The sequence below is a fragment of the Schistocerca nitens genome, chromosome 8, assembly GCF_023898315.1.
Source record: "Schistocerca nitens isolate TAMUIC-IGC-003100 chromosome 8, iqSchNite1.1, whole genome shotgun sequence".
NCBI classification, from domain to species: domain Eukaryota; kingdom Metazoa; phylum Arthropoda; class Insecta; order Orthoptera; family Acrididae; genus Schistocerca; species Schistocerca nitens.
This window is the reverse complement of record NC_064621.1, coordinates 510,847,013-510,873,200: the sequence shown is the minus strand read 5'-3', so window position 1 is coordinate 510,873,200 and position 26,188 is coordinate 510,847,013. Positions and strand designations below refer to the sequence as shown.

The following is a 26,188-nucleotide window of genomic DNA, read 5'->3' as shown; positions in this document are numbered from 1 at the left end:
GATGCCATTTATAAAGAAAGGTCCGATAATGGTATCTCCAATAATCCCACACCAAACATTAACTTTCCACGGACGTTGATGCTCTACCTGACGGAGCCATTTTGGATTGTCTGCGGACCAATAATGCATATTCCTCATGTTGACAATTCCTTTGTTGGAGAATGATGCCTCGTCGGTAAAGAGAACATCTGCAAAAAAATTTGGATTAGTCAGAAGTTTTTGCTGAGCCCACCGACAAAATGTTTCCCTATTGCGGAAGTTATTTCCATGAAGATCCTGGTGTAAATGAACATGGTAAGGATGAAATTTATGACGTTCAAGAATACGCTGTGATTTCGACACACCAATTTCACGTTCAATTTGACGTGTGCTGATTTGAGGATTCACAGCTATGGTAGCGAGCACAGCAACTTCAGCACGTTCATCTGTGCGTGTTCTAGGACGATGTCGAGGTCTTGGATTTAAGCTTCCCGTTTCACGTAGACGAGATGTGAGATGACTAAACATCCGGTGCGAAGGCGATGGCTTGTCAGGGAATCGTCTTCTGTACAGTCGTTCTGCCTGAACAGAATTTCGTCCACCTACAACAGGGTACAGTACAGGTATGTAGAGTAGGGTAGAAAACAGAAATATTAACTTAATAATCATAGTGTTCGCTAACAGTACTATCAACAAACAAGCAATCTCATAACGTATTTCCCGTCAACGTACATTCTCGATAGATCAGCAGCATTTCTACCATATTTTCATGTGTGTACATTATACCATACAGTATAAGTTCCACAACACAACGTTTATTCACAATGTGTACTACCTCCGTGCCGTCGCCGTGGGTCGCGAATCATAAACAACGCGAAGTGGTAACTGTGGCAGTAGTGGGAACTACGTTGGACACTTGACTAGGTAGAGCCAGGCCCTGCGCGACAGGCACAATGGGTCATATAACGCATTAGATAAACCTTATTTTGGGTGTGCAGGATAAATAAGACAACCTGAAGGGTGTACACCGTTCGGTACTGGTTCATATTGTGTACGTAGATACGTAAAACGTGCAAGAGGGAAACCATTATGTGCTTATGAGAGTTGATGGCAGTAGACCGTATTATTCATTTCGGACCTCTTGATAAGTATGGAGGTGTGATTACACATGTCAATCACATCGCGATTACGGGCAGCATGGGGTTCACGCCTGAGCCTCAGGACGTGCGCTAGCAGCGCATGTCGGGTGTTTCAAGCGTCAACTTCGCGTCTCAATATCTCTGGATGTAATGGGAATATTGCGGTGCAATCAACACCATTGTGCATGTGCTTTGTCATGCTATGGATTGCTGAAGAAAAAATATAGGAGGTCCATTTAAAAAAACATAAGTTTGTGTTAAAAAACACATATGCTTTCGTTTTAGAATGTTTCCAAATATGTACATTCATGGGCCCCAGCCATACGTTGATACCGGTGAAAGTCATTTTCCAATAGCTGTTATTGTTCCAGAGATATTTTGGGTGGACAAGATAGCTGGGACACCCTGTATATATAAGACACACACACGTATATATATATTACTCATTCTGTGCAGTAGAAATAATTGTCAATCAGATACGATTTCAGTTTATATGCACTAGGAGTAGTTGTCAAGCAGACGTGATTTCAGTTTGTGTGCTAATTTTATCATCCGTTAGAGTCATTCCATGTCAAATCAACACAGATGCCAAACTGGCCATCTTAGATTTTCGACAGATTTGATGTGTTCATTACACATGAGCAGAGAAAAAAATGTCAAATAATAGCATTGCAGCTGAAGTACAACCAAAGTAATGTCCGCCCGAACTAATGTGCAGAAGATTTGACGAACACTGCAGGCAACAGAGGCTATAACTTCAGTTTTAACAGAGATAGAAATGTAAAGCAGGTAATTTTGGGAAAGGTTGGGAACAAGCTTTCAAATGATATGCAGCATGGGCATTCAAAACAAACTAGATTTTTTTTTACTGTGTTGTAACATGTAACCTGAAGAAGCAAATATATTTCATTTTCAGAAAATTGAAGGCGACTTGTCCTGAAATATTCAGACCAACGGTCAAGGTCACTGACCGTAATTGTGTATATTGATTGAACATGGCCATGTTGCATATCATTTGAAAGCTTATTCCCAGCCATTTCCATAATTACGAGTCTTACAGTTCTACCTCTATTAGGACAGAACTTACAGCCGTTTTTGTCTGCAGTGTTTGTCGAATTTTCCGCACTTACTCAGAACTTTTTGCGGCCATACTTTTGTCGTACTTTGGCCACAATTCTGAAATTGGGCAGTTTTCTTTCTCTCAACATGTGTAATGAATTCGCTAAATTTGGCAAAAATCGGAAATAGTCAGGTTGAAAAGCATTATTATTATTATTATTATTATTATTATAAGGCCTATTATTATTATTTTTTGTGTTTATCTGACATGGAATCACCCATTAAATTCTTAATGATTTTTATGGCCAAATATCTCACTCCACTCTGTGCAACACTAAGACTGAGTGATTGATAATTTAATAACGTCTCCATCTATTTATAAATGTTAATGTTGTTTTCAAACGGTGACTGATTGTTGACGAAATACTTCATACGGGAGTAAATGTACTGTGCGGTCGTTATCAGTATGTCCAAGTGTTTAAAGAGCTGTCTATAAGAGGCCATGCGCATAGACGAGAGCGAATAGCCTCACGCCGTCCATTAATTTATCCTTGTTAATGGTGGTAATGGAACGTGATAAATAAGAGAAAGCCAAGGTCCAAATTTACGTAGGTGGTGAGCTACTTGAGCAAGTGGATTCACGTACTTTAGGAGTTAAGAACAGTAGGGATGGACGGAAATAGAATATCTCAAGCACACATTGCCTTCAACAGGAAGAAGAAGAACTTAAATTAAAAATTTGGCAGCCTTGAAATCAGGAAAAGAATTCTGAAAGTCTATGTTGGATGTGTGGCAAGTTATGGCTGCAAAATCTAGACAATGGAGACTGAAAGAAAGAAGAAATTAAATTCTTGAGAACTGTGGTGTTGTAGATGCGTAGTTAACATAAAGTGAACTAAAGTGGTTACAAACGAAGAGGCCCTTAAAAAAGTGGCTGAGAATAGAAGCTTTTGGAAGTCAGTTGTCAAGAGAAGAGTCGACTTATTGGCCATCTAATGAGACATGAGGGACTCTGAACACAATGAGAGATGTATATGTTAATAAAAAGAGACCTGATGGAAGACCACGACTATGGTACACAGACCAAATTATGAAAGATGAGGAATGTAAGACCGAAGCAGAAATGAAGAGGAAATCGAAAAAAAGTGACGAGTGGAGATCGGCTGCCATCCAGTCTTCGGCTGATCTCTACAGAAGAAGAAGAAGAAGAAGAAGAAGAAGAAGAAGAAATGCTGGTTGAGTTCTCCAACTATGTGTCAAAATATTTGAAGAAATATAGCATACAACCTTCTTTATAAGTTAAAGCTTTATTTCTACCAAGACAGGTTTCGGGCTTTTACCCTTCTTCAAGCGTCGTGGTACATTTATACCTTCATAAATACAACGTTTTTGTGATTACATTTCTCTACCACGTTTCCCAAGTTGCACATTTACTTAGGTGCAGCTTGGCAAATGTTTGTAGTGGTTCGGTTCCATCTGTTTTTTTTTTTATTCCCCTTGAAATATTAATTCCAAATGTAATATAGGATAATGAATTACAAACTTTTGCATAGTGATGGGAGTAGGGCGCCAAGTGGGAAGAAAGTCTTTGTCTTAACCCGTGGTTCGTACGTTGCGCAGTGCTGTCATAATTTTTTTATTGACAGTCGTAGCCAGTCGGGTGATAGTATATGGTAGCCACTGAGAATCGGTTACTCTAATGATTTCAATTCCCGGAAGATAGGAACTGATTATTTTTGTTCTCTATTTGTGTGGTGTCACTGCCAGACACCACACTTGCTAGGTGGTAGCTTAAATCGGCCGCGGTCCATTAGTACATGCCGGACCCGCGTGTCGCCACTGTGTGATCGCAGACCGAGCGCCACCACACGGCAGGTCTCGAGAGACGTACGAGAACTCGCCCCAGTTGTACGATGACGTTGCTAGCGACTATACGGACGAAGCTATTTCTCTCATTTGCCGAGAGACAGTTAGAATAGCCTTCAGCTAAGTTAATGGCTACGACTTAGCAAGGCGCCATTAGCCTTAAATAGCTTGTATATAAAGAGTCACTTGTATCGCCACAATCTCCAGATGTCTCATCAAGAACGATGTATACAAGGATGTATTAAAAGTTAAGTATATTCCAAAGATACGTATTTTCTTTATCACATTCATTAAGTCTCCTGTTTCAGACCTCACTCCATCCTTCGTGAGTTAGCGCGTGCATCTTGGCCGCCTCTTTCAATTAGTGTGCGTAGTGTTGGCAAGTCTGCCGACACTACAATTTGTACAGTGCGAGAGTAGCTGTTATTGGTCTTTAATATAAACATCAAGCACGATTGTAGTAACAGATTGATCTGTAGCGAACCCCAGATCTTGGTTAGATTGGAATGTGGTAAATTGGTTGTGAGTTGGCACAGCCAATGAATGTGAACACCGATAAGGAATTAACGGTAACAGACTGATACGTACGTTAGCCCAAGACCTACGTTCGACGTTGCAGTCACCTACTTGTGTGTCTTACTTTGGAATTTGCCACAATTTCAGAGGATGTGGTTAACTTCTACATCTACATAGATACTCTGTAAACACAGTTAAATACATGGTAGAGAATATTAACTAACTTCATTTAGGAAGTATAGAAAATTGCGAACGAGCAACGTTATGGGCTTCCCACATCCGACTCACGATTCTCAGTGTTCACTTCCTATTATTCAGCATGCAAACCATTACTAACAGCAGCTTGTAACGTAAGAGCCGCGGACACCACAAGTGCACTTTTACCGAGTTTTGAAATGACACAGCAGATGTGACACAGATTTTTGCACTAGTTTTAAAGCAGTTAATTTTGTTCTTATCAAAAAACTGGAACATGTGATGTAATAGCCTTCTGTGGCAATCAGAAAGTATTTTCTTTTGCCAGCACGTGACACATCGTGGCTGTCATGTTGTAGTTAGGCAAGAAACGAAGGAGGAGTATTGTGGCCGGCACTCCCAGAAGGCAGTGGCTTAACGTGGAGTTTAGAGAGAGATGCAGGCAGAGGCGGACGTGGAAGTACTGACCGATGCGGCGGCGACAGGCGGCTTGGGCTGCAGTCCGGAGGCGGCGCCGGCCAGCGAAACGCGCAGGTGCTCCAGGTAGGGCGGGAACATGAGCGACTGCGGGCCCTGCAGCGCGCCCAGGCCCTTCGACGCGTACTGCGATGAGATCTGGTTCTGTAAATAAAACGTCAGTCTTTCGTAACAAACCACTCTCTACAGTTACACTCAAAATAGAACTGCTGGACATTTCATTCATTTATTTATGCTGTCTCACAAAAGAAAAGAACATGAAGCATCCGGAAGGACAGGAGGAAACGAAATGAAAACTTCACTGGTTGAGAGGGCATGTGATGTTATTTCTGTGATACAAAATCGAGTCAAGTTTAAAAAGAACTTGGCCGTATGAGCAGACTTATCAGTATGACTTTGCGCCACCTCTGGCTTGTATGCAAGCGCTGATTCGGTCGGGAAGGATCAGAAAGCCGTTGCATCCTCACTTAAGGCAAATGGCCCACAACTGTTATAACTGGTCCTTGATATCCCGAATACTGCCACTAGGACAAGAGTTCACGTCGAGCTAATTCCACACATGTTATATCGGGAACAGATCTGAGGATCTTGCTGGGCACGATAGTACCTCAACATGATGCACACAGTTCAGAGAGACACGAGCTATATGTGGACGAGCATTATTCTGTTGACACCATTATGACATATAACACATGAGGTCGAAGAATGTCCATGAGTACCGTTTTGCTGTCAGAGTTCCCTCGATCACTACCAAACGTGACCTGAAGTCATATCTGATGGCTCCCCACACCATGACACCAGTACTAACACGCTGTACCTCTCCAAAATATTAGAAGAATACGACCTCTCCCAAGGTCGCCGCCATATTCACCGTCGATGGTCATCCGGAGTAGTGCAGGACCACTATTTATAGCTGAACACAATATGACGACATTTATCAGCAGTCCATGCTTCCTGTCAGGGCACTACTCGAGATGCGGCTGTTCATGTTGTGGTGTTAACGGCAGTCTACGCTTTTGATAGTAATTTCCGAGTCTGCCCACTGCTAATCTCCGACCAATGGTGCGGTATGACACAGAATGTTGTAGAGAGCCCATTCCGTGTTCTCGGATAACATACGCAGATGTGAAGGCGTTACGATGTGCGTGGTGCACAGTACAGCGATCCTTCCTTGAGGTGGTCAGTCGTGACCGACCGGAACCTTAACGACGAATATACCTGTCTTCACGTCCCTATACAACATCTGGCTACTGTCACATTCGAATGCTCCACAGATTTGGATACGGTGCGATTCGACCAGCCGGCCAAATGGAGACACAATGGGGGCCTCTGTGAGGTGCTGATAACGCTGCAACTTACGAGTACGCGGCATCTCCGTGTTCTTCACAGTGATCACGCAACACCTGACGCTTTCCACTCCCCTATATATTCTATCAAACCTGGTAACAACGCTAAATATGAAAAACACTAAATGCACTCTGATGGCCGTTCTACCTGTTATAGAGAATTGCAATTTTAATCATTTATATACCGGCCGATAGTATGTTCGTTAAACTGACCTCCGACCATGTATTCTGGTGCTCCCTTTTTTTGTAGGGCAGTGTATTTACTCATACAGGGCTCGTCTGATAATAATACAGGATCTGTCATCATAATACAATGAAAATAAACAGCTAAAATATATATATGCACATAGAATATATATGGATGTTTCCCTGGTGGACGGGGACCGTCGAGCATTGCGGAGGATGGTAATAAAAAATCGCATGAAATGAGCGAAAGGAATCACTGGCGAGTTCCAAAGTGCTACCAGCAACCCAGCTAACACATTGTCTGGGCGTAGTGAGGTAAAAAGAACGGGGTAGAACAGCTCGTCATAAGCCGCATATTTCTCCAGTCAGTGCTATGCGACGCTGGAGCCGTTCTAACAAGCAAAGTCTCTGGGCAGGAGATGTCTGGAAATAAGAGATTTGGTGTGATGGATCACGCTACAATCTGTGGGATTCCGATGGCTGGGTTTGTGTTTGGCGAATGCCTGAAGAACATTGCCTGCAATTATGTGTAGTATTGACAGTGAATATGGAGGAGATTGTGTTACGGTATGGGGATGAGTTTCGCGGTTAGGGCTTGGTCCCCTTATTGCGCTTAAGAAAACGTAAAATGCGGAGGGATCTTGAACACATTTTACAGCATTCTATACTGCCTACAGTAGAGGAACAGTTTGGAGATGACTGATCATATCAGCAAAAGAATGCACCCTGTCATAAAGCAGCTGCTGTGAGGCAATGGGTTGCGGACAGTGATATTCCTGATATGGACTGGCCTGCCCAGAATCCCGACCTGAACCCAGAACATTTTTTGGACGAGGTACAATGTCGACTTCGCTCCAAACCCCGTCGTCGAACATCGCTACCTTCTCTTGTTTCGTCTCGTGGCGGAGAAGGAACTACCATACATCCACAGACATTTAGACATCTCATTGAAGCAGAGCAGAGTTCAAGCCTTCATAATGGTGAAAGTTGGAAACACCCCATATTAAGTCCAATAACACGTGTCCGGATACTTTGGATCGTATTGGGTATAGACCTGTTAATGAAATACTTCCTAATGTTTTCATCTGTTTCCAGATCGAATTTTTCACGTTAAGTTAAAGCCCTAAGCGAGGTGTGCGCTTTTCTGAAACTTCCTCTCAATTTAATTCTATCCACCGGACCGAGACTCGAAGCCAGAACCTTACCTTTCGTGGGAAATGCTCTTATCGTCTGGGCTCTGCAGGCACGACTCACTACCCACCTTCGCAGCTTCATTTCTGACAATACCTCTCCCCTACTCTAAACTTCACAGAAGTGTTTCTGCGTACCTTGCGGGACTGACACTTCTAAAAGAAAGGAAAGTAAAAAGTGGGAGGGAAGTACTGACAGAATTACAGGCGTGAAACGGGTTAAGTCGTACCTGGATAGCTCTGTCGTTAAGAGGATTGTTCACGAAAATCAATATTCCAGGTTAAAGTCCAGGTCCGGCACATATTTTTGATCTGCTAGTAAGTTACTTAACCTATTTACGTTGATGGAACTTATTTGGCGTTTGATATCAGGGATTTACGTTCTTGAGCGACACACAATTAACACTCGAATAGGATGTTTCCATATGAGGTAAGGCATTGGCTTAACATACATGCTAGCAACATTTAAGACATATCTCAGGACAAATGTGTTAATGTACAGATCTGTCCAAGTGATAACTAATTCGCTCTGCGATTGGAGATATAGCCACTTGAATGCGCAAATGTTGTGGACTGCCTAGTAAACGACAGAAAACGCAAAAGAAGGCGCCGTGATAGGCTGAAGGCGTTTGGCAGTTACCGCAGGTGCAGGTTATGCGCTAAGTTTAGGCCGCAATAGGCACCTGCCAGTGCGCAGCTCGTGGTCTAGTGGTTAGCGTTGCTGCCTCTAGTCCGTGGGTTCGGTTCCTCGCCGTGTCGACGCTTTCCTCTGCTGGGGGACTGAGTGCCTATGTCGTACTCATCATTTCATTTCATCATTGACGCGCAAGCCGCCGAAGTAGTGTTACGTAAAAACACTTGCACTAAACGGCCGAAATAATTTACTCGAGATCTCTCGGCCAGTAATGCTAGACGATCTTTTCTCTTTACACCAGGCGATGTGAAAGTATAATCTTTTAATTTGTAATCAGCTGGAACTATTATGCGCGTACATATGCTATATCACTGAGACATTCTAAACGTTTAAACTCTTGTGTAAGGCAGACTTTTTGAATAGGCGCGAAACGCATATAAAATTAAAATATCTACAACACTTAGTATGCCGAAGTTGTGCCAGTATTCGTCGCAATGAAAAAACGCAAATACAAGTACCAGTTGCACTCGGGAAACTATTTAATTTTTAGGAAGTGAAATCATTAAACCATTAAAGAATTTCATCTGAATAATGAATTAAAAAGTGTCCACCTTCTTGCAAGGTCACAATTTTTGTTTTGTTTAGTTAATCCCGAAACATTTTCCACGACTGTTGTGTTGAATCAACAGTACTCACACTAGTCGCATTGATATCCAGCTAAATCAAACTATGCGCCACTATAACGGGCCGAATAGTGGCGACCCCAACTTATTGGATAACCGCAGTAAGCAATGTAGCTGCTCCCTAACTGCTACGACAGAAATAACTCATTACAGAACTGAAAAAGATCGATAATAACCTTCTTCCGCAAATTCATCAACACATCCTCGACAGTGAGGGAACCAAACTGCGCTCTAGACATCAACCTCTAAAGTGCGCAACAGTTTTGGACGAAAGTGCATTCAGCCTAAGTGATTACTGGTAAGAGGAGTGGACCAAAGAGGCACCTCCTGCCTTTCATCATACGCGTTGCCTCACCACAATACCGTATGGATTCGACAAGCCTCGCAAAATCTGGGCTATCTACGAGGGGCGTTCAGAAAGTAAGCTCCGATCGGTCGCGAAATGGAAACGACTATGAAAATCCGATAAAGCTTTGCACAGATGTGTTGGGTAGTGTCTCTAGTATAACCCCAGTTAGCATCACGTCGCTCTTCTCATTTCTGAGCTCGCAGTGAGTGCGTAAAGATGTCTAGAAAATAGTGTCTGCCGCCAAGTACGAGGGCCTGGTGAGAAATTTCGCCTGAAGCTATGCAGCTAACATTACATAACTGTCGTGCTGTTTCTTCTTCAAGACAATTCTCAGCCGCATTCTGCAGGGGCAATGAAGATGCTCTTGCATCGTTTTCAAATGGAAATGTGAGATTACCCACAATACAGTCCGCAATTGTCTCCCCCTGAGTTTCATCTCTGGTCACATGAACCGCTGTCTTTGAAGACAACATTTTGACACAGACAACGAGGTGTAGGCCAGCGTGGAGAATTGGCGGAAAGCACTGGCGGCTGCCTTCTATGATGAGGCTATTGAAAAGTTGGTACAACGCTATGACAAAAGTCTAAGTCAGAACGGCGACTACGTAGAGAAGTAGCTGAAAGGTGTAGCTAATTGTTACAAGTAAAACATTTCTGATGTTCACTGTGGTTTCAATTTGGCAATCAATCGGAGCTTACTTTCTGAACAAGCCTCGTAAATAGAATAGGCAAAAGCTGTGGCAGATGTGCACACTCGCTGTGTTCATGGGGACAAATAGCTTCCCCCAAATGCGAGTGTGGCCCTCCTAGCCAAACCGTAAAACATATAGTGGAAGATTGCCCACAGACAGCCTTCGCTAGCGACCGCTCCAAATTCTTGCACGCTACTGAAAAGGCGTAGAATAAATCAGCAAAATGGACATTCGGCTGTGGTTGTATTCCCATTTACGAGGGTTGGAACTTTAATAGTGGCAACTATTTATATACAACTCGTACAAAATAGATACGTGTTTCAAAGTTTTACTGACCTTCAAAGTAGTCATCAGCATTGTGTATAACCCGTTGCAAGCGATGTGGAACTCGTAGGATACTATTAGCAGTGCCAGTTGCGTTGACAGCTCGAGCGGCGCGGTCTATTGCCCGACGAATTTGTAGCAGTTCTGAAGCGAATGCCGTGAAGTGTTTCCTTCAGTTTAGAAATCGAGTTGAACATACGAGGGCTTTAGTCAGGGGAGTGCAGTAGCTGGTATTGCACTTCAGCCCCATCACTCAAATCTGTAACAGCTTGCACTGTACGCGCTTGAGCATTGTCCTGCAAAATCATGGTCAGGTCCTGCAGAAAGTGTCATCACTTATGCCTCTAAGCTGGTCGTAGGTTGTGTTCCAAAAATGAACAGCATAGACACATAAGTGATGACAATTTCTGCAGAACCTGACTATCATTTTGCAGGACAATGCTCAAGCACGTACAGTGCAAGCTGTTACTGATTTGTTTGACTGATGGGGCTGCTAAGTGCTACATCACCTACTGAACCCCCCTGACTTAAGCCCTCGTAAGTTCAACTCGATTTCGAAATTGACGGAAACACTTCACGGCATTCGCTTCAGAACTGCTACAAATTCGTCGGGCAATAGACCGCGCCGCTCGCACTGTCAACACTAATGGCACTGCTAAGAGTATCCTACGACTTCCACATCGCTGGCAACGGGTTATACACAATGCTGGTGACTATTCCGAAGGCCAGTAAAACTTTGAAACACGTGTCTATTTTGTACGAGCTGTAAATAGATAGTTTCCGCTATTAAAGTTCCAACCCTCGTATTTTGTGGTTGTATGTATTTGTATACAATTTTTTTTTATTTCTATATGACCTGCATGTTTTTATGCGTTCTTAATGTCTGTATTGTAGACTGCTTATGTGTAATTAATGCATGTGATGTAACATGCCATACACGAAATAAATATGTGTACCCTGTGGCTACCAACAGAAATCGCCAACTCTAAATTAATACAGCATTAGACTTGTGGCTGATTTACGTTGGCAGCCACAGGGCACAAATAATATGAAAAAAAAAGAAACAATAAAAGAAAAATATAATAAAGAGGCCACAAGTGTGGTGACATGTGTTTGGGGATTAAACAAAACAAAAAGAAAAATGAGCTCTTGCAAGGAAGCTGGCCCTCTTTAATTATTATTTTCTGCAAGCACGGGAATAGAGCTTAAAATTACATCCGACACACATCAAATTTTTAAAGGAACAAATAGCACAGGCTATTCGTTTGTGGACGGAAACACTTTCTGCTCTTCTGGGTATCCTCACTCACACTTGGTGATTTAGAAGCACCACTAACTTAGCGCTAGCTTATTGACGAACCGAGAGTCAAAACAGCTGGTTGGCTACAACGTTAGCCGATGCGGAATACAGTAGTTGCCACCGAGCGATGTGGCACAGTCTTTAGCAGACTGGACTCGCATTTGGGAGTGCAGATGTTTAGATCCATGTCCGACCAACCAGGTTTAGATTTTCCGTAGTTTCCCTAAATCGCATAAGGCCAATTTTCTCCCCGAATCCGACCTTATGGTCCGACTCTAATGACCTCATTATTGGCGGGACGTTAAAACCCTATCTCCGTACCTATTCCAACAATCTCACAGGTTTCTGTGGGAAGTTTTTGAGTAGTATGAGGTAACGCCAACAGCAGGTGAAAAACCGAGATCTTACAAGGAAAGCACACTCAAGATAGTGGCTGAAACCGAATAATAATTATTTTAAAATGCGGAAATGTGTCTTTTCTACCAGCCATAAATGTCATTTATGTGCAAAGCTGTGCATTTGTGTTCAGGCGATGTCTGAAAGTTAACGGATCTAAAGACGCACGAGTTGCTGGAGAAACAACAGCGCGTGACAGACATTTATGACCAGCAGAGTCACGGGGGTCATAAATGAGGTGTTATTTGGCAAAAAGCTTGAGCCAGTGTGTGTTAACACGTGCATACTTACAAGGCCATATTTCCAAAAATAGAAGTTGATGTGCTGTCGTGCGTTCTTCCGTATGCACAAATTAATTTGCGATGTGAATGTAAAATGACTTGTTCCACAACATTACGATTTATCGTCCAAATGATCCGTGGAACATGAAGCTAATTAACTGAGGTATTACTTGGTACAAAGTTTGACTATTGCATGAAACAATACATGTTAACGCATGCACTACTTGCAGCGTCATATTTCCGAAAATAGTAGTGCAAATGTGTAGTTTCAGTGAAAGGAACAGTACGCACCAAGGGCAACTGCGGTAGACCAGTATCAAAAGCCACACAGTGACCCCACGATCCAAAGTCTTCTCACGAGTTGGTCCACTCCAATGTGTTTTAATCACATCATTGAAACGGCACATTTACTGTTCTATATAAATCGTAATGTTGTGGAACGAGTCATGTTACACTCACATCGCTGTTTTGTACATATGGCTATATGCTGAACATTATATATATATAATTAAATACAGGTGTGAGTTAGTAATACCTGCTCACCATCTTTTATACATTACAATAATACTTCTTCTACGGAACAGAAGGAGTTGTCAATTAGAAACTTTTTTCACTTTGCTTTCAAATTTTACTTTCCTGTCTGTCAGACCGGGTAAGTTATCAAAAATTTAGTTGCAGCATGTGCACCGCTTTTTGTGCTAAAGAAAAACTTAATGTGGTGTAATGAATGTAGCCGGCCGCGGTGGTCTCGCGGTTCTAGGCGCGCAGTCCGGAACCGTGGGACTGCTACGGTCGCAGGTTCGAATCCTGCCTCGGGCATGGATGTGTGTGATGTCCTTAGGTTAGTTAGGTTTAAGTAGTTCTAAGTTCTAGGGGACTGATAACCACAGCAGTTGAGTCCCATAGTGCTCAGAGCCATTTGAACCATTTGTAATGAATGTAATTTTTCCATATGGTATTATAATTATGTACATCATTGTACCTTGTGAACTGCAGTGGATTATTTAAAACAAACTTCATGAGGGACTAAATATATTGCGAAGCTGTAGTCAGAATGCCTAAGTCCTTAAACAGATGCCTACAAGATGATCGCGGGTGTGCACCATACATTATTCTTACAGCACGTTTTTGACCAATGAAAACTTTCTTTCTTAAAGATGAGTTACCCCAGAATATTATTCCATGTGGCATTACTGAATTAAAATAGGTGATCTTACTGATTTGTCTCTCCCCAAGATTTGCAGTGCAAGTGCAGATGTGGTGAACGAAGTTGTTTGAGAATCTCCAAAATGTGCTTTTTCCAAATTTAAATTCTCATAAATATGGACACCGAAGAATTTTGAAGTTTCCCTCTTATTTATTATTTCCTCTCCATGTGCTACTCTTACCATTGGTGCAGCCCCCCCCCCCCCCTAGATGTGCAGAAATAAATATGTTGTGTCTTTTTAAAACCCATAGTGATATCATTCGCATTCGCAGAAGACCAGTGAATCATACATTTAAGAACACTGTTTACCATTTCTTCTGTTGCTGTATGTATGCTTGAATTGATTGCAGTATTAGTGTCATCTGCAGAAAGAACTAATTCTGCTTGCTGTATATTAAACGGAATATCTTACATATATGAGGAACGATAGTGGACCTAAGATCGAGCCTTGGGGATCCCCAACGTGATTTCTCCCTAGTTAAAATAATGTCCTTAGACTACGTTGGTTGAATTACTGAGTACTATTTTCTGCATTCATTCGGTTAGATATGACATTATCCATTGCTTGGCTATACCATCAATCCCTTAAACTTTCAATTTGACTAGGAGAATACTGTGATTCATACAGTGAAATGCCTTAGATAAGTCTCAGAAAAAACCAACCGGCGCTATTTTATTATTTAATGTTAGTAAAATTTGGTGAGCAACACGTAAATGGCATTCTCAGTAGAGCAACTCTTCTGAACTGTGATTTGCTGACGATATTATTGTTGCTCAGATGAGATACTATTCTAGAATGCATCACCTTCTCAAAAATTCTCATTTGTGCTCTAGCGATTCTGCTGGCCATAACTGTCTGTTACGCGGTGCAATTTCTTCTGCTGCCGGTGCCTGTGTGCACTTTAAATTGGTAAAGTTTCAAATTTCGATTACATACAAATACAGAACTTGACAGGTAAATCGCCTTTATGAGTAGTAGAACGGACGTATCTCAGTATGGTGAATTAATTTTCATTCGTTTTTAGCCGTTCAAGCTGCGACACTGTCCTTTCAGATTCAATTTGCACTTGACACGAGGTTTCCCGACGGTGGAGCTCTATCAAGTAGTCGGAATACCTGACTCCCGGGATAGGTTCAGACAATCGACGCCTAACATTTACAAATAATGTCGAAGACCACAAGGAAGGAAAATTATGGTTTAGTCTAACAAGGGGACCATCAGATCTGTTAATCGCGTATTTCGTTGTGTCTTAGTTATGTTGTACAGGGACCTGTACTGGGTACCTGGCCGGCGGCTTTTCTTCCGACAGTGCCTAGTTTCCATGAAAATCGATGTTGATGTTTTATGCGTACCTCCCGCACCCGTAACGTTACTCATGTTGGCACCAAGCAAGCGTAGCGCAACGGCTAAGGTTCAGGACTACCATCCAGTCGGTGCACTGCTAACTCTGCTGTTTAATTTTACAGCTAGGTTAAAATTTCCACGAAAGAAATGCTCGAGTCTTGCTAGAGACTAATAGAGAAATAATTTCGTGGAAAAATTCCACAAAAAAACATTCTTTAATTCTGCATGAATTAGTGCACCTGCTTTCACAGGAATTACCAGATACGCGTGGTTCACGTCGAAGTTAATCGCAGAAAGAACAATGTTTTTGATTTGAAACGAAATGATTTTCGATATCGCTTGCGAAAAATCCCTGTGCCTGTAAGGCAATAAATGTGCATAGTGCTCTACCAATTTGTGTTTAGGTTGCTTCTACGATAAATAGGCTACTGTACCATCCAGAATTTTGTTCTTGCATAACAAGCGATAACAAGTAAGCAGATTCTGTAATCTGTTCTGTAACAAACGGAATACCCATCTGCAGGAAGCTTGAGGTAATGAATGATTTTTTCGATGAAATAGAAAAAAGAAAGTACCTGTGCAGGATTTGAAGCTATGTCGCCTCCAGCGTGATAGCCCTGGACTTAGCCGCTTTGCTATGGTCGCTGTGCCAAAATATGGCTACTTTACAGGTGTAATTCGTACGAATAAAACGTCAGCATCGAGTTTCATGGAAACTAGGGCCGTCGCATGAAAAGCCGGTAGCCAGGTAATCAGGACAGGTCCCTTTATAACGTATCTAACACCTATCAAAATCCGCTATTAACAGATCTGACGGTCCCCTTCTAACACTACAAGAACTGACACATCCGCAACATGGATACTCCATATCAGTGCAACATGCTACGAGGTGGCCATACCAGTTAGCGAGCTAAGCTCTGCTTGCAGCAAACTTTATTGAAAGGGCACGGCCGATTTCCTTCCCAATCCTTCCCTAACCCGAGCTTGCGCTCCGTCTCTAATGACCTCGTTGTCGACGGGACGTTAAACACTAACCACCACCACCACGATCTTCGATCATTCCCCATACGGTCCCTCTGGCCCCTAATGATTTTCATCTGTTTCCAAAACTTGTAGAAGACCTTCGCTTTCATATTGATGAAGCGGTGCAAACAGAGGTGAGGTTGTGGCTCCGTCAACGCAGTGAAACATTCCACAGTGACGGTATCAACAAATTGCTCTCTCTTTCGGAGAAATGTGTTCGTCGCCAGGGTGCTTATGTTGAGAAATAAATATGTAGACACGAATAATAAAGTTTTGGAATATTAACAACGTTTATTTAATTTAAAAAACTTTAAGAGTGTTCGCATAAAAATTCCGAGGCATTATCTATCAGCACACCCTCGTAGTATCAGATTATTATTTTATTTTGTCGTTGATTAACAGTAGTAAGACCCATCAGAAACAATACCACAAGGACGAACAAAACAAAATTATTTTTGAATGAATAGCACACGGAGCTCAGCTTCACATACGCATGGTATACAGTAACCTAGTGTTAAGAAGAATTTCGAGTAAGTAACAGAACATGCAGCAAATTTTATAGTTTATGAACTACTACTGACTAAACTATCAGACGAATGGTTTGACCTAAACATAAAAAAAATACAGAAATGTCCACGGAATTGAAAATTGAGGTAGTCACTGGAAAATTGGCGCAGAAACTGGTAACAGCATTCAGCGGACGAAAAGGCCAGAAAGAATAGAACAAAATCTAAATTGCTATTAATTTCTTCTGCTCTCCCATGTGGTGAATCATGTCTTCTCCGTTATACTGTTGAGAGCAAATGACGAAGTAGGGAAGGATGTTTGAAATATACAGGTAAACCAATTCGACACTAATCGTGCCTGCTGGTAAGTTGCAGATGACTATATCTTGAAAAGCTAAACGGACACGTAGTGTATTCTGTTTAAGTGTAAAAGTAAGACTAAGGCATAAGCATACGTATTATTGCAAAAGACTGAAGGTCGTTCATTACAAAGCCGCATTTTAACTGGTTCCTGTAATGCTGCATCATATCAACACATGATCTACTTTAAATAGAACATATTAGGTTAGGTAGTACCGTGGCTCTTATTGATATCGATTGGAAAAACGATTTAACAAGTTTATTGTTACCAGACACAACTTATTGTATTTCCACTACGCGTTTCAGAGGTTTGAACCTCCATCATCAGGTGAATTTATGCGAAATAATACAGCATGTATGTGTTATGTGTACGACTTTAGGACACGGAACGCCCGCATCTCGTGGTCGTGCGGTAGCGTTCTCGCTTCCCACGCCCGGGTTCCCGGGTTCGATTCCCGGCGGGGTCAGGGATTTTCTCTGCCTCGTGATGGCTGGGTGTTGTGTGCTGTCCTTAGGTTAGTTAGATTTAAGTAGTTCTAAGTTCTAGGGGACTTATGACCACAGCAGTTGAGTCCCATAGTGCTCAGAGCCATCTTTGACACGGAACGGGACATTAAACTCTAATATTCCTTCCTTTCTTTGATCCTATATATATAATTTAAATATTTATTGATAGGTGACAAATTTAATATATATGTATTAAATTTGTCACCTATCAAAAAATATTTAAATAGGAAGAACTGCACTTGGACTACATATAAGCATATCAATTTTTCATGGAATATAAATAGAAAGAATATGAAAGAGCTGAGCCGGCCGAAGTGGCCGTGCGGTTAAAGGCGCTGCAGTCTGGAACCGCAAGACCGCTACGGTTGCAGGTTCGAATCCTGCCTCGGGCATGGATGTTTGTGATGTCCTTAGGTTAGTTAGGTTTAACTAGTTCTCAGTTCTAGGGGACTAATGACCTCAGCAGTTGAGTCCCATAGTGCTCAGAGCCATTTGAACCATTTTTGAAAGAGCTGGTGAAAATATTTTGAGCCTATATTAATGGAGAATTTGTAACAACATGAAATTAAATACTAATGGCAATAAAATGTCGTAATCGATTTTATAGTGAAGTGACACTAAATGCAGGGCATTCGTTTCTTACTTCTGGGAGTTATGAAAAGGGTGTTTCAAGAGAAAGAAAGTTCATCTTATATGATGTCGGATTCAGTGGCTGCCATCACACATAAATGAATTCTGGACCAACATCTCCTTGCACTTTACTTACCCGAAGTTGTCTCTCTCTAACGACAACAGAAATGGAACAGTTGTATTGAGAGAGGGAAATACACGCGTAATGGACGCCAACATACAGCTCGCGAAGTTTCTAATTTCACTTGCTGAGTTTGCCAGCAGTTATGTGCAGCGAGGTGCTGTGACATGCAGGCGAATTGGAAGACTGAGGATTGATGTCAGAAAGGCCAACAGAGAGACACAGAAAGCTGGTCAAAGCGTCGGCACGGCAGTCGGCGCTTGTGAATCCCGCGCCTATCATAACAGACAAACAAACAACAGAAGGCATAATTTTATTTGTAGCAACTAGTTCCTGTTAATTCGAGCCAGCAGCCGCGCGGGCGCCGGAAGCTGTAATTTTTACGGAGTATACCTTTATTTGACACGGCGCACTCATATTTATTTTCGGTGTGCGGAGCTGTGCTCGGACAAAACGCAGGCTGTTCTGTCGCTGTCAGAAGACGGCCGTATTGATTGCAGTTAACTGGCGACCGTTTCCGCTTCTCAGACGTTGAATGAAGGCGGAACTGGTGGTAGCGGTCAGAAGTTACAGGGACAGTGATTCCTAGTTACGTGACTCCACAGGCACGTTTCATATTATGCACAAAGAATGGCTGAAGCTTATGGCTAAATTTCCACCATGTCAGACATCACAGGACCTTCCCAACCACTCTCTGCACCCGATATGGTATATCTTAATGTTCTATACTATTGACACGAATTACTGAAAGGGGCAAGCGCTATTTTCTATTAGTTACACATTAGTAATACGCAACCATCATAACACTGAGGGGGAAATTTTGCATGTTGTAGCAGTTATTAATATTAATAATACCATTATAATTTGTTAACTGAATTATTTGGTTCAAGTGAGCACTATGGGATTTAACTTCTGAGTTCATCAGTCCCCCAGAACTTAGAACTACTTAAACCTAACTAACCTAAGGACATCACACACATCCATGCCCGAGGCAGGATTCGAACCTGCGACCGTAGCGGTCGCGCGGTTCCAGACTGTAGCGCCCAGAACCGCTCGGCCACTCTGGCCGGCTACAGAAGTATTTGATTGACACTGTATAACTATTATGTCGGCTGTAGGTCTGGCGCCTACCATGCACTTGTTAAATCACAGTCGACCTCACGTTATTTCAGTGTAGCTCTTCGTGGTGTGGGTGAAGGAGCACCAGTCCACAGCAGCGTCAGTTCCCGAACTATCACTTCCGTAGGGACCGAGGAGACAGCATTAGACTAATTGTTGTGCGGTATTTCAGCAGGTCATTCTTCCGGCGTTCCATACGCCAATAGAACGGGATGAAACTTTAATACGTGGTGCAATACTAAGTACATTCCACCACGCACTTCACAGTGGTCTACAGATGCACGCTCGGAATCGAAAAGTTACACTGTACATAATAATTACAGTAACAATAATATTAAACTCTACATTTTATATCGCATTAATCCTTCTGTGATACTGTTCGAAAAAGGGAAAGCTGACATTTAGCATCCCGTCAAAACTGAGTTAGAGACGGAACAGAAGGCTGGAATTGTTAAAAATAGATGAAGAAATCGACCGCGTTTCTGTTAAAACCATTCTGACTTTCGCCTCGGTTGAGTCAGAGACATTACGAAAACCTAAAGTAAAATAGATTTTGAATGTCGCCGATGTCGAACACCATTTCAGTGCCAACCACTACATCGTTTCGATAGGTAATGGGGGATTCGACAACCTAATGCTATAAAACGTCTACGGATTGCGACTTTTTAGTTTCATGCGATAGTGCTACAAATGTAGCAGGAACTCTGAATTATGTGTACTGTTAAACACTTGTGTCGAAAGTCTATTTACGAAGGCTCAAGAACTCAGCCAGTTGGTTGTGTTGTGAGATAGTGCAGTCATGAGCCATCAGTCTTCATACATTCCGTTATGACTCGAATGGGAGGAAGGCTAAATAGCACAAAACGTATTAGCTTCTTTCGCATATTGCCAAGCGGTCCGCAGAGTATACCTATAAGTGTAGGAGATATCATCATTGCGACGACACTATCATTTGCTTAAGGTTATGCCTGTACGACAGAGATTAAAATCTTGACTCTCTTACAAAGTGTAATTGTAGAATGCTAAATAATGTTTACGAACGCACTACATCCACACGACTACTCTGCAACTCACAATTAACTGCCTGGCAGAGGGTTCATTGAACCACCTCCAAGCTATTTCTCTACCGTTCCACTCTCCAAAAGCGCGCGGGAAAAACGAACACGTAAATATTTCCGTGCGAGCTCTGATTTCTCTTATTTTAGGTGACTCTTTCTTATACAATGATCATTTCTTCTAATGTAAAGTGAAGAAAACTGGTGAATGAAATTTCGTGAAAAGATCCTGCCGCAGCGAAAAACGTCTTAATTTTAACGGTTGCCACCCCAACTCGCGTATCATATCCGTGACATTCTCTTCCCTGTTTCGTAATAATACCAAACGAGCTGCCCTTCTTTGAACTTTTTCGATGTCCTCCGTCAGTCCTATGTGATGCGGATCCTACACCGCACAGCAGTACTCCAGAAGCGGACGGACAAGCGCAGTGTAGACAGACTGTTCAGTAGATCTGTGGCATCTTCTAAGTGCTCTGACAATAAGTTGCACTCTTTGCTTAGCTTTCCCCCACAACACTATCTATGTGATAGTTTTAATGTTAAGTTATTCGTAATTGTAATCCCTATCTGTTTCGTTGAAATCACACCCTTTAGATTTGTGTAACTTGCCGTATAAACGAAATCTGATGGAGCCCTTTTAGCAGTCATGTGAATGACCTCTCACTTTTCATTATTTAGAGTAAATTGCCACTTTTCGCACCAGGCAGATATCTTGTCTAAATAATTTTGCAATTGTTTTAATGATTTGATGACTTTACTAGACGGCAAATGACAGCATCATCTCCAAACAATCCAAGAGAGCTGCTCAGATTGTCTCCTAAATCGTTTATATAGATTACGAACAGCAGAGGCCCTATAACACTTGATTGGAGGACGCCGGATACAACTTCTGCTCTTTTACTCGATGACTTCCCATCAACTACTACGAACTGTAGTCTCTCTCACAGAGAATCACGAATCAAAGTCGCACAGCTGAGACGATACGCCGTAGGCACACAATCTGATTAGAAATCGCGCTTGTGAGAAACGGTGTAAAAATCCTTCTGGAAACCTAGAAATATTAAATCAATTTCACTCAGTTTTCCAGTCGACATCATTCATTACTTAATGAGAATAAAGAGTTAGTTGTTTGCACAAGAACGATTTGACAATAAATCTTTTTCTTCGAGGTAATTCGTAATGTTCGAACACAGTATATGTACCAAAATCGTACTGACAACTTCTATTGTTGCTTTTCAAAATTCGGACAACAGCCCATGAATCAGTGGTAAATAAATAATGGTTGTATACAGTCTTCATAAGTGTAACTCAACTTCTCTAGCTGACGACTCACTAGAGTTAGATCAGATATGAATACGATAGCCGGACGGAGTGGTCGCGCGGTTTGAGGCGTCATGTCACGGACTGCGCGGTCACTCCCGCCGGAGGTTCGAGTCCTCCCTCGGGCATGGATGTGTGTTGTTCTTAGCATAAGTTAGTTTAAGTAGTGTGTAGGTCTAGGGACCGATGACCTAAGCAGCTTGATCACTTAGGAATTCACACACATTTGAACATTTGAATATGATAGGTGTGAACAAATATTGAATGTTCCATGTCGTGTCTGATGAGCAAAACAAAACCGTTTTACCTCACGTATCTCTAGGGGGATACTTACAAAAGACAGAAAAAAAGGGAAAAGTATGGGGAGCATCACAGCTGACATTTCGGATGTCACGGGAACACAATGGAAGGAAGGACGTCCTTAACAACGTCCTGTTAGTAAGTATTTCTCGCAAAGACAGTCACTGTACAAAGCTGTGCTACACGGTCATCACTCACATACGAAAATTGTACGCGTACTACTTGAAATACAAATCTATACATAGTTTGCTGCTAGATTGTTACTAATACAGCTATAGCAAAGTGCCAGCGACGAATTAAAAGACGAAGTTTGAGGAAGGTGGTAAGTTCTAATGATGCACACAAAGACTGTTGCAAGATCAATGAAACAAAAATATCATACTGGTACTGCAAAATTCTATCACTTTACGGGAAGTTACAGTAAATGAAACCTTGCCTAGACTGTCATAGAACAGGGGACACGTCAACAGTAATTAGTGCCAAGCGTTTTTTTTTTTTTTTCGAAGGCTCTACTTCGGAGTTGAAATTCGTCGGGTTTTTCCACTGTCGCTTCTGTACGAAAATAGTATGCGTACGACTTTAACTGCAAGTGTATTCATTGTCTACAATTGAAATGTAGAAGACAACGGGAGTACGTTAGAGTTGTAGAAAGCTGCATTATAAACTACAGCCATATATTGCACATAGAAACGGGCATAATTTTTATGAGATAAGGCAAAGTAGACAGAGTGGATAGTGGTAAATCTTGGGAGTAATACTCGCAGGTGCGTACAGTAAAGGATATGAACCTGATAAAGAATTACCGATCGGAAGAAGGGAGGGAAAAGCAAGCGGGATTCCGAAGACTGCAGGACATAATAAGAAAAAAGGAAGTAAGAGAACGAATAGTTGTGATCGGAGGTTGTGCTGCAATCAAGCTATGCAGCAGGGCCTACAGAGTACATATTTCGCCACATGTAGCTGATTGCATACTTGCTTGCCGTGTGTTATGCCATAATAAAACAAACAGCAGAACAAACAAACTATAATGGGGCTCGTCTAAACAGCGTGGAAATGAGTTTGCTAATGATACGACAACAGTGTGCGCACACGCGTGTTGCTGTGACTGGAGTATAGCGCAAATACAGGACACGATGCATTAAAGAACTGCAATGTGTTTCGTTTCATTAATAACAAAACTATCTGTACTGGTAACATAAGTAATGAAAACTGATTATGCGGGAAATTCGCATTTTGAATATTGAGCGAACTTCAGTGGTACGTTTGAGAAAACAACAGATTACTAGTTTAACTGCGGTGTGGGATACTGTTTTGCCACATCGAATGACAAAGACAATTTTTTCGCATCAGTATCAATGATGATTTTGGTAGCACTGTATTATGTGCCTCAATTACTGATGACGTCACTACTAAAACAGACATGAGAAACGCATTATTGAGCGTGATGAATATCGGTAAGTGAATGAATAATGCTACACAATACCTCGGAACACCAGATGTTGAAGTTCGCACTATCCTGTATAAATATCACGTGCTTTCCTAACGATGTTGGTGCTTTTTCTGCTGCATCATCATTCGCTATAACTGACAAAATTTTTCTAAGTTATCAAATAGTTTCACACGCTCTTGTTGATTCTACGACACTTAGTCTGCAACAACAATTCCATTCCACATTATTCGAGCTTAACTTTTTCCGTCAGCGCTACAACTTTGGTAACGGTCTGCTCGCGGAATCTGCAGCAAATTTCACATACGATGGTGAAGGTGTTGGTGCTTGAAAACGAGCCAGCGAAAATATAAGAAAAAATTGCAACCAGTGCATGTTTATTGCAGAATTATCCTCAATTTATATCACAGTCGCAGGACAGTTGTTGGGTGGTTGAGCAAGGCGAACAGAACTTTTTTCTAAACACGTTGGTACCTGAGCGTCAGTGTAGACTTCCTCCACACGCTATGTTCGTCGGAGATGTTGCGCAGCACTGTAACGCTGTAGTTATTACGCACTAACGACTCCCGGTGGGGGCGATTATTCATTCAGCTTCCTTCGAAGCTAACACTGCCTGGAAATTCATTTTCACTGGCGCCACTGTGGATCGGGACATCCTCGCTCTAAACCCGCGCCACTTCCTTTGTCGTCCTAAATGTCGTCCATTTTACAGAAGTACACGACGGCCGAGTCCCAGCCGCTGTGGAACTGCCTCCGTTCCTTCGCTATTGTAAACCTCCCCCAAGCCTCCGGAGCTGTCGCAGTTATGCCGCTAAAGCCACTGCAAAGGGCAGTGGTGACGGGACGCTGCATCAGCTGGCGGGCCGGCCGACTCACCGGAGAGACGCAGCGTGCGGTGTGGTGTGGTGTGGTGTGGTGTGGTGCTGTGTTGTTCGCGACGCTACCTGCTCGGATGCTGGCGGGACACTGATGCTCGCTGCCTCGGCGCTCCCTCCGCCTTTGTGCTCGACAGCCCCTCCGCCGACCGTTACCTTCGGGCTCTAATCCGCCAGTTGTCCCGTCCGCAGAAAGGAATGCGAAAAGAACTGCCTTTGTTGGCCGATATCGGAGGAGCACGCTCGCGTCGTCACATATTGTGGCCATCCCAGTCACGGATCGTCACAGCACCGTTCTTCTCTGGAGTTGTTCGGTGATAATTAGACCTGCGTACCACGCTTCTTCGGGCAAGTGAGCGATGCGGCGTTGTGGCTGCTAGGATGCTCTAATCTCGTCCCAGCCTCTTCTGCGCGGCTTCCTTAGATAGCTCCAGCGAATGACTCGACGCTTTTTTATTCGGTTCTACGTTAGTAGCAACAGCACCCCTGGTAACGATCATACTTGTTTGTCAAATTCGCTGTTTCCCATCCAATGGTTTCTCAAAGAAGGCCGCAGATGTACCAACCAAGTTTGTCAAGTATAGGATAACCTCTTTTTTTGAATCAGCTGTCACGTTGTGTGTTCGTGTTGCGAAGTATTTTGATACTGGTATGAATAGGTGCCAATGCAGACTAAGCGTATCATGCGTTTACCTTAGCAGTGTACATAAAGAAGAAAAAAAAAGAAGCTGGTACAGGGGGTAGCTAAAATTGAAATATAAATTTACCCATGAAAATCTGCTAAAAGAAATACTACTCTCAAAAGCTGATGTCTCCGAATGGACAGTGATGCTTTTAATAACTTGTTAGAATTACTTCGCACTCGAACTGAAAAAGGAGACACAGTTACGCGAAAGTATATTGTCTTCTCCTTACTCTTCCAGTGAAAGTTAATTAAAATACCACAATGTGGGAACACGTAACCTACCTCGTCCAATGTAAGAACCGGAGAGCTTTGATTTTATTTTACTTTACTGCACTCCCGCTTGTATGTAATTGCGGAAACTCGCGATACAATGAGTTACATTACAATAAACACTCTTTCTTGCTAAACATTCGCAGCGAAACATTAACACGTCCACCATCTTGTGAAATCAGCCATCAGACAAAATTTCAGTCAAACACGTCAATCAAAACAGCGCACTGCGAAATAATTTGACATAATAAGAAAGTTTAACTAATTGTTTGATCATTTACGAGAACCTTTATTGTATATGTACATCCGTACTCTGAAAATCAATACTAAGTGCATGGCAGAGGGCACTTCCTACGTGTAGCGGATTAGGGGATTCTTCCGTAACATTCGTGTTTGGAACGCGGGAAGAATAACCGCTTAACTGCCTCTTTACGCGTTGTAAATAGCCTAATTTTTATGAGCTTCTCCTTCTTTGGAGAGTGCTCTAGCTGCCGGGAAATTCATCATTTTAGTACACGACCGGTATCTGCTTTATTATTGAAGCCATTCTCTAGTGTATCTGATACTGAAATTGAAAACGCATGATATAATATGCCCACTACAACTATTTTAGAATGTTATTAAGTCTAATTACGTTTTTCATTGGTGAAGCATGCATCTTAAAATTTCGAACATGTCAAAATATAACTCCATTTAATGGTCAATATTTTTAGTGTATCAAAATGTGCAGTTTTATAATCAATAGAAGGCCATATTTCCTACGATGTTATTGGGCTTATTTTATATCCACTCCGACTTTTACTGCG

The 26,188-nt window shown here is 42.2% G+C and overlaps 1 protein-coding gene across 4 annotated transcripts in view; it reads right to left on the bottom strand.

The window, feature by feature from the left end:
* LOC126198762 (transcription factor Sox-5-like) overlaps positions 1–26,188 on the bottom strand; it is a 1,065,309-nt gene that overhangs the window by 13,658 nt on the left and 1,025,463 nt on the right. For all 4 annotated transcript variants that reach the window (XM_049935319.1, XM_049935318.1, XM_049935320.1 and 1 more), the window contains one exon: positions 5,223–5,375. In XM_049935319.1, the coding sequence (XP_049791276.1) occupies positions 5,223–5,375 (153 nt within the window). The remainder of the gene's footprint in view (positions 1–5,222; positions 5,376–26,188) is intronic.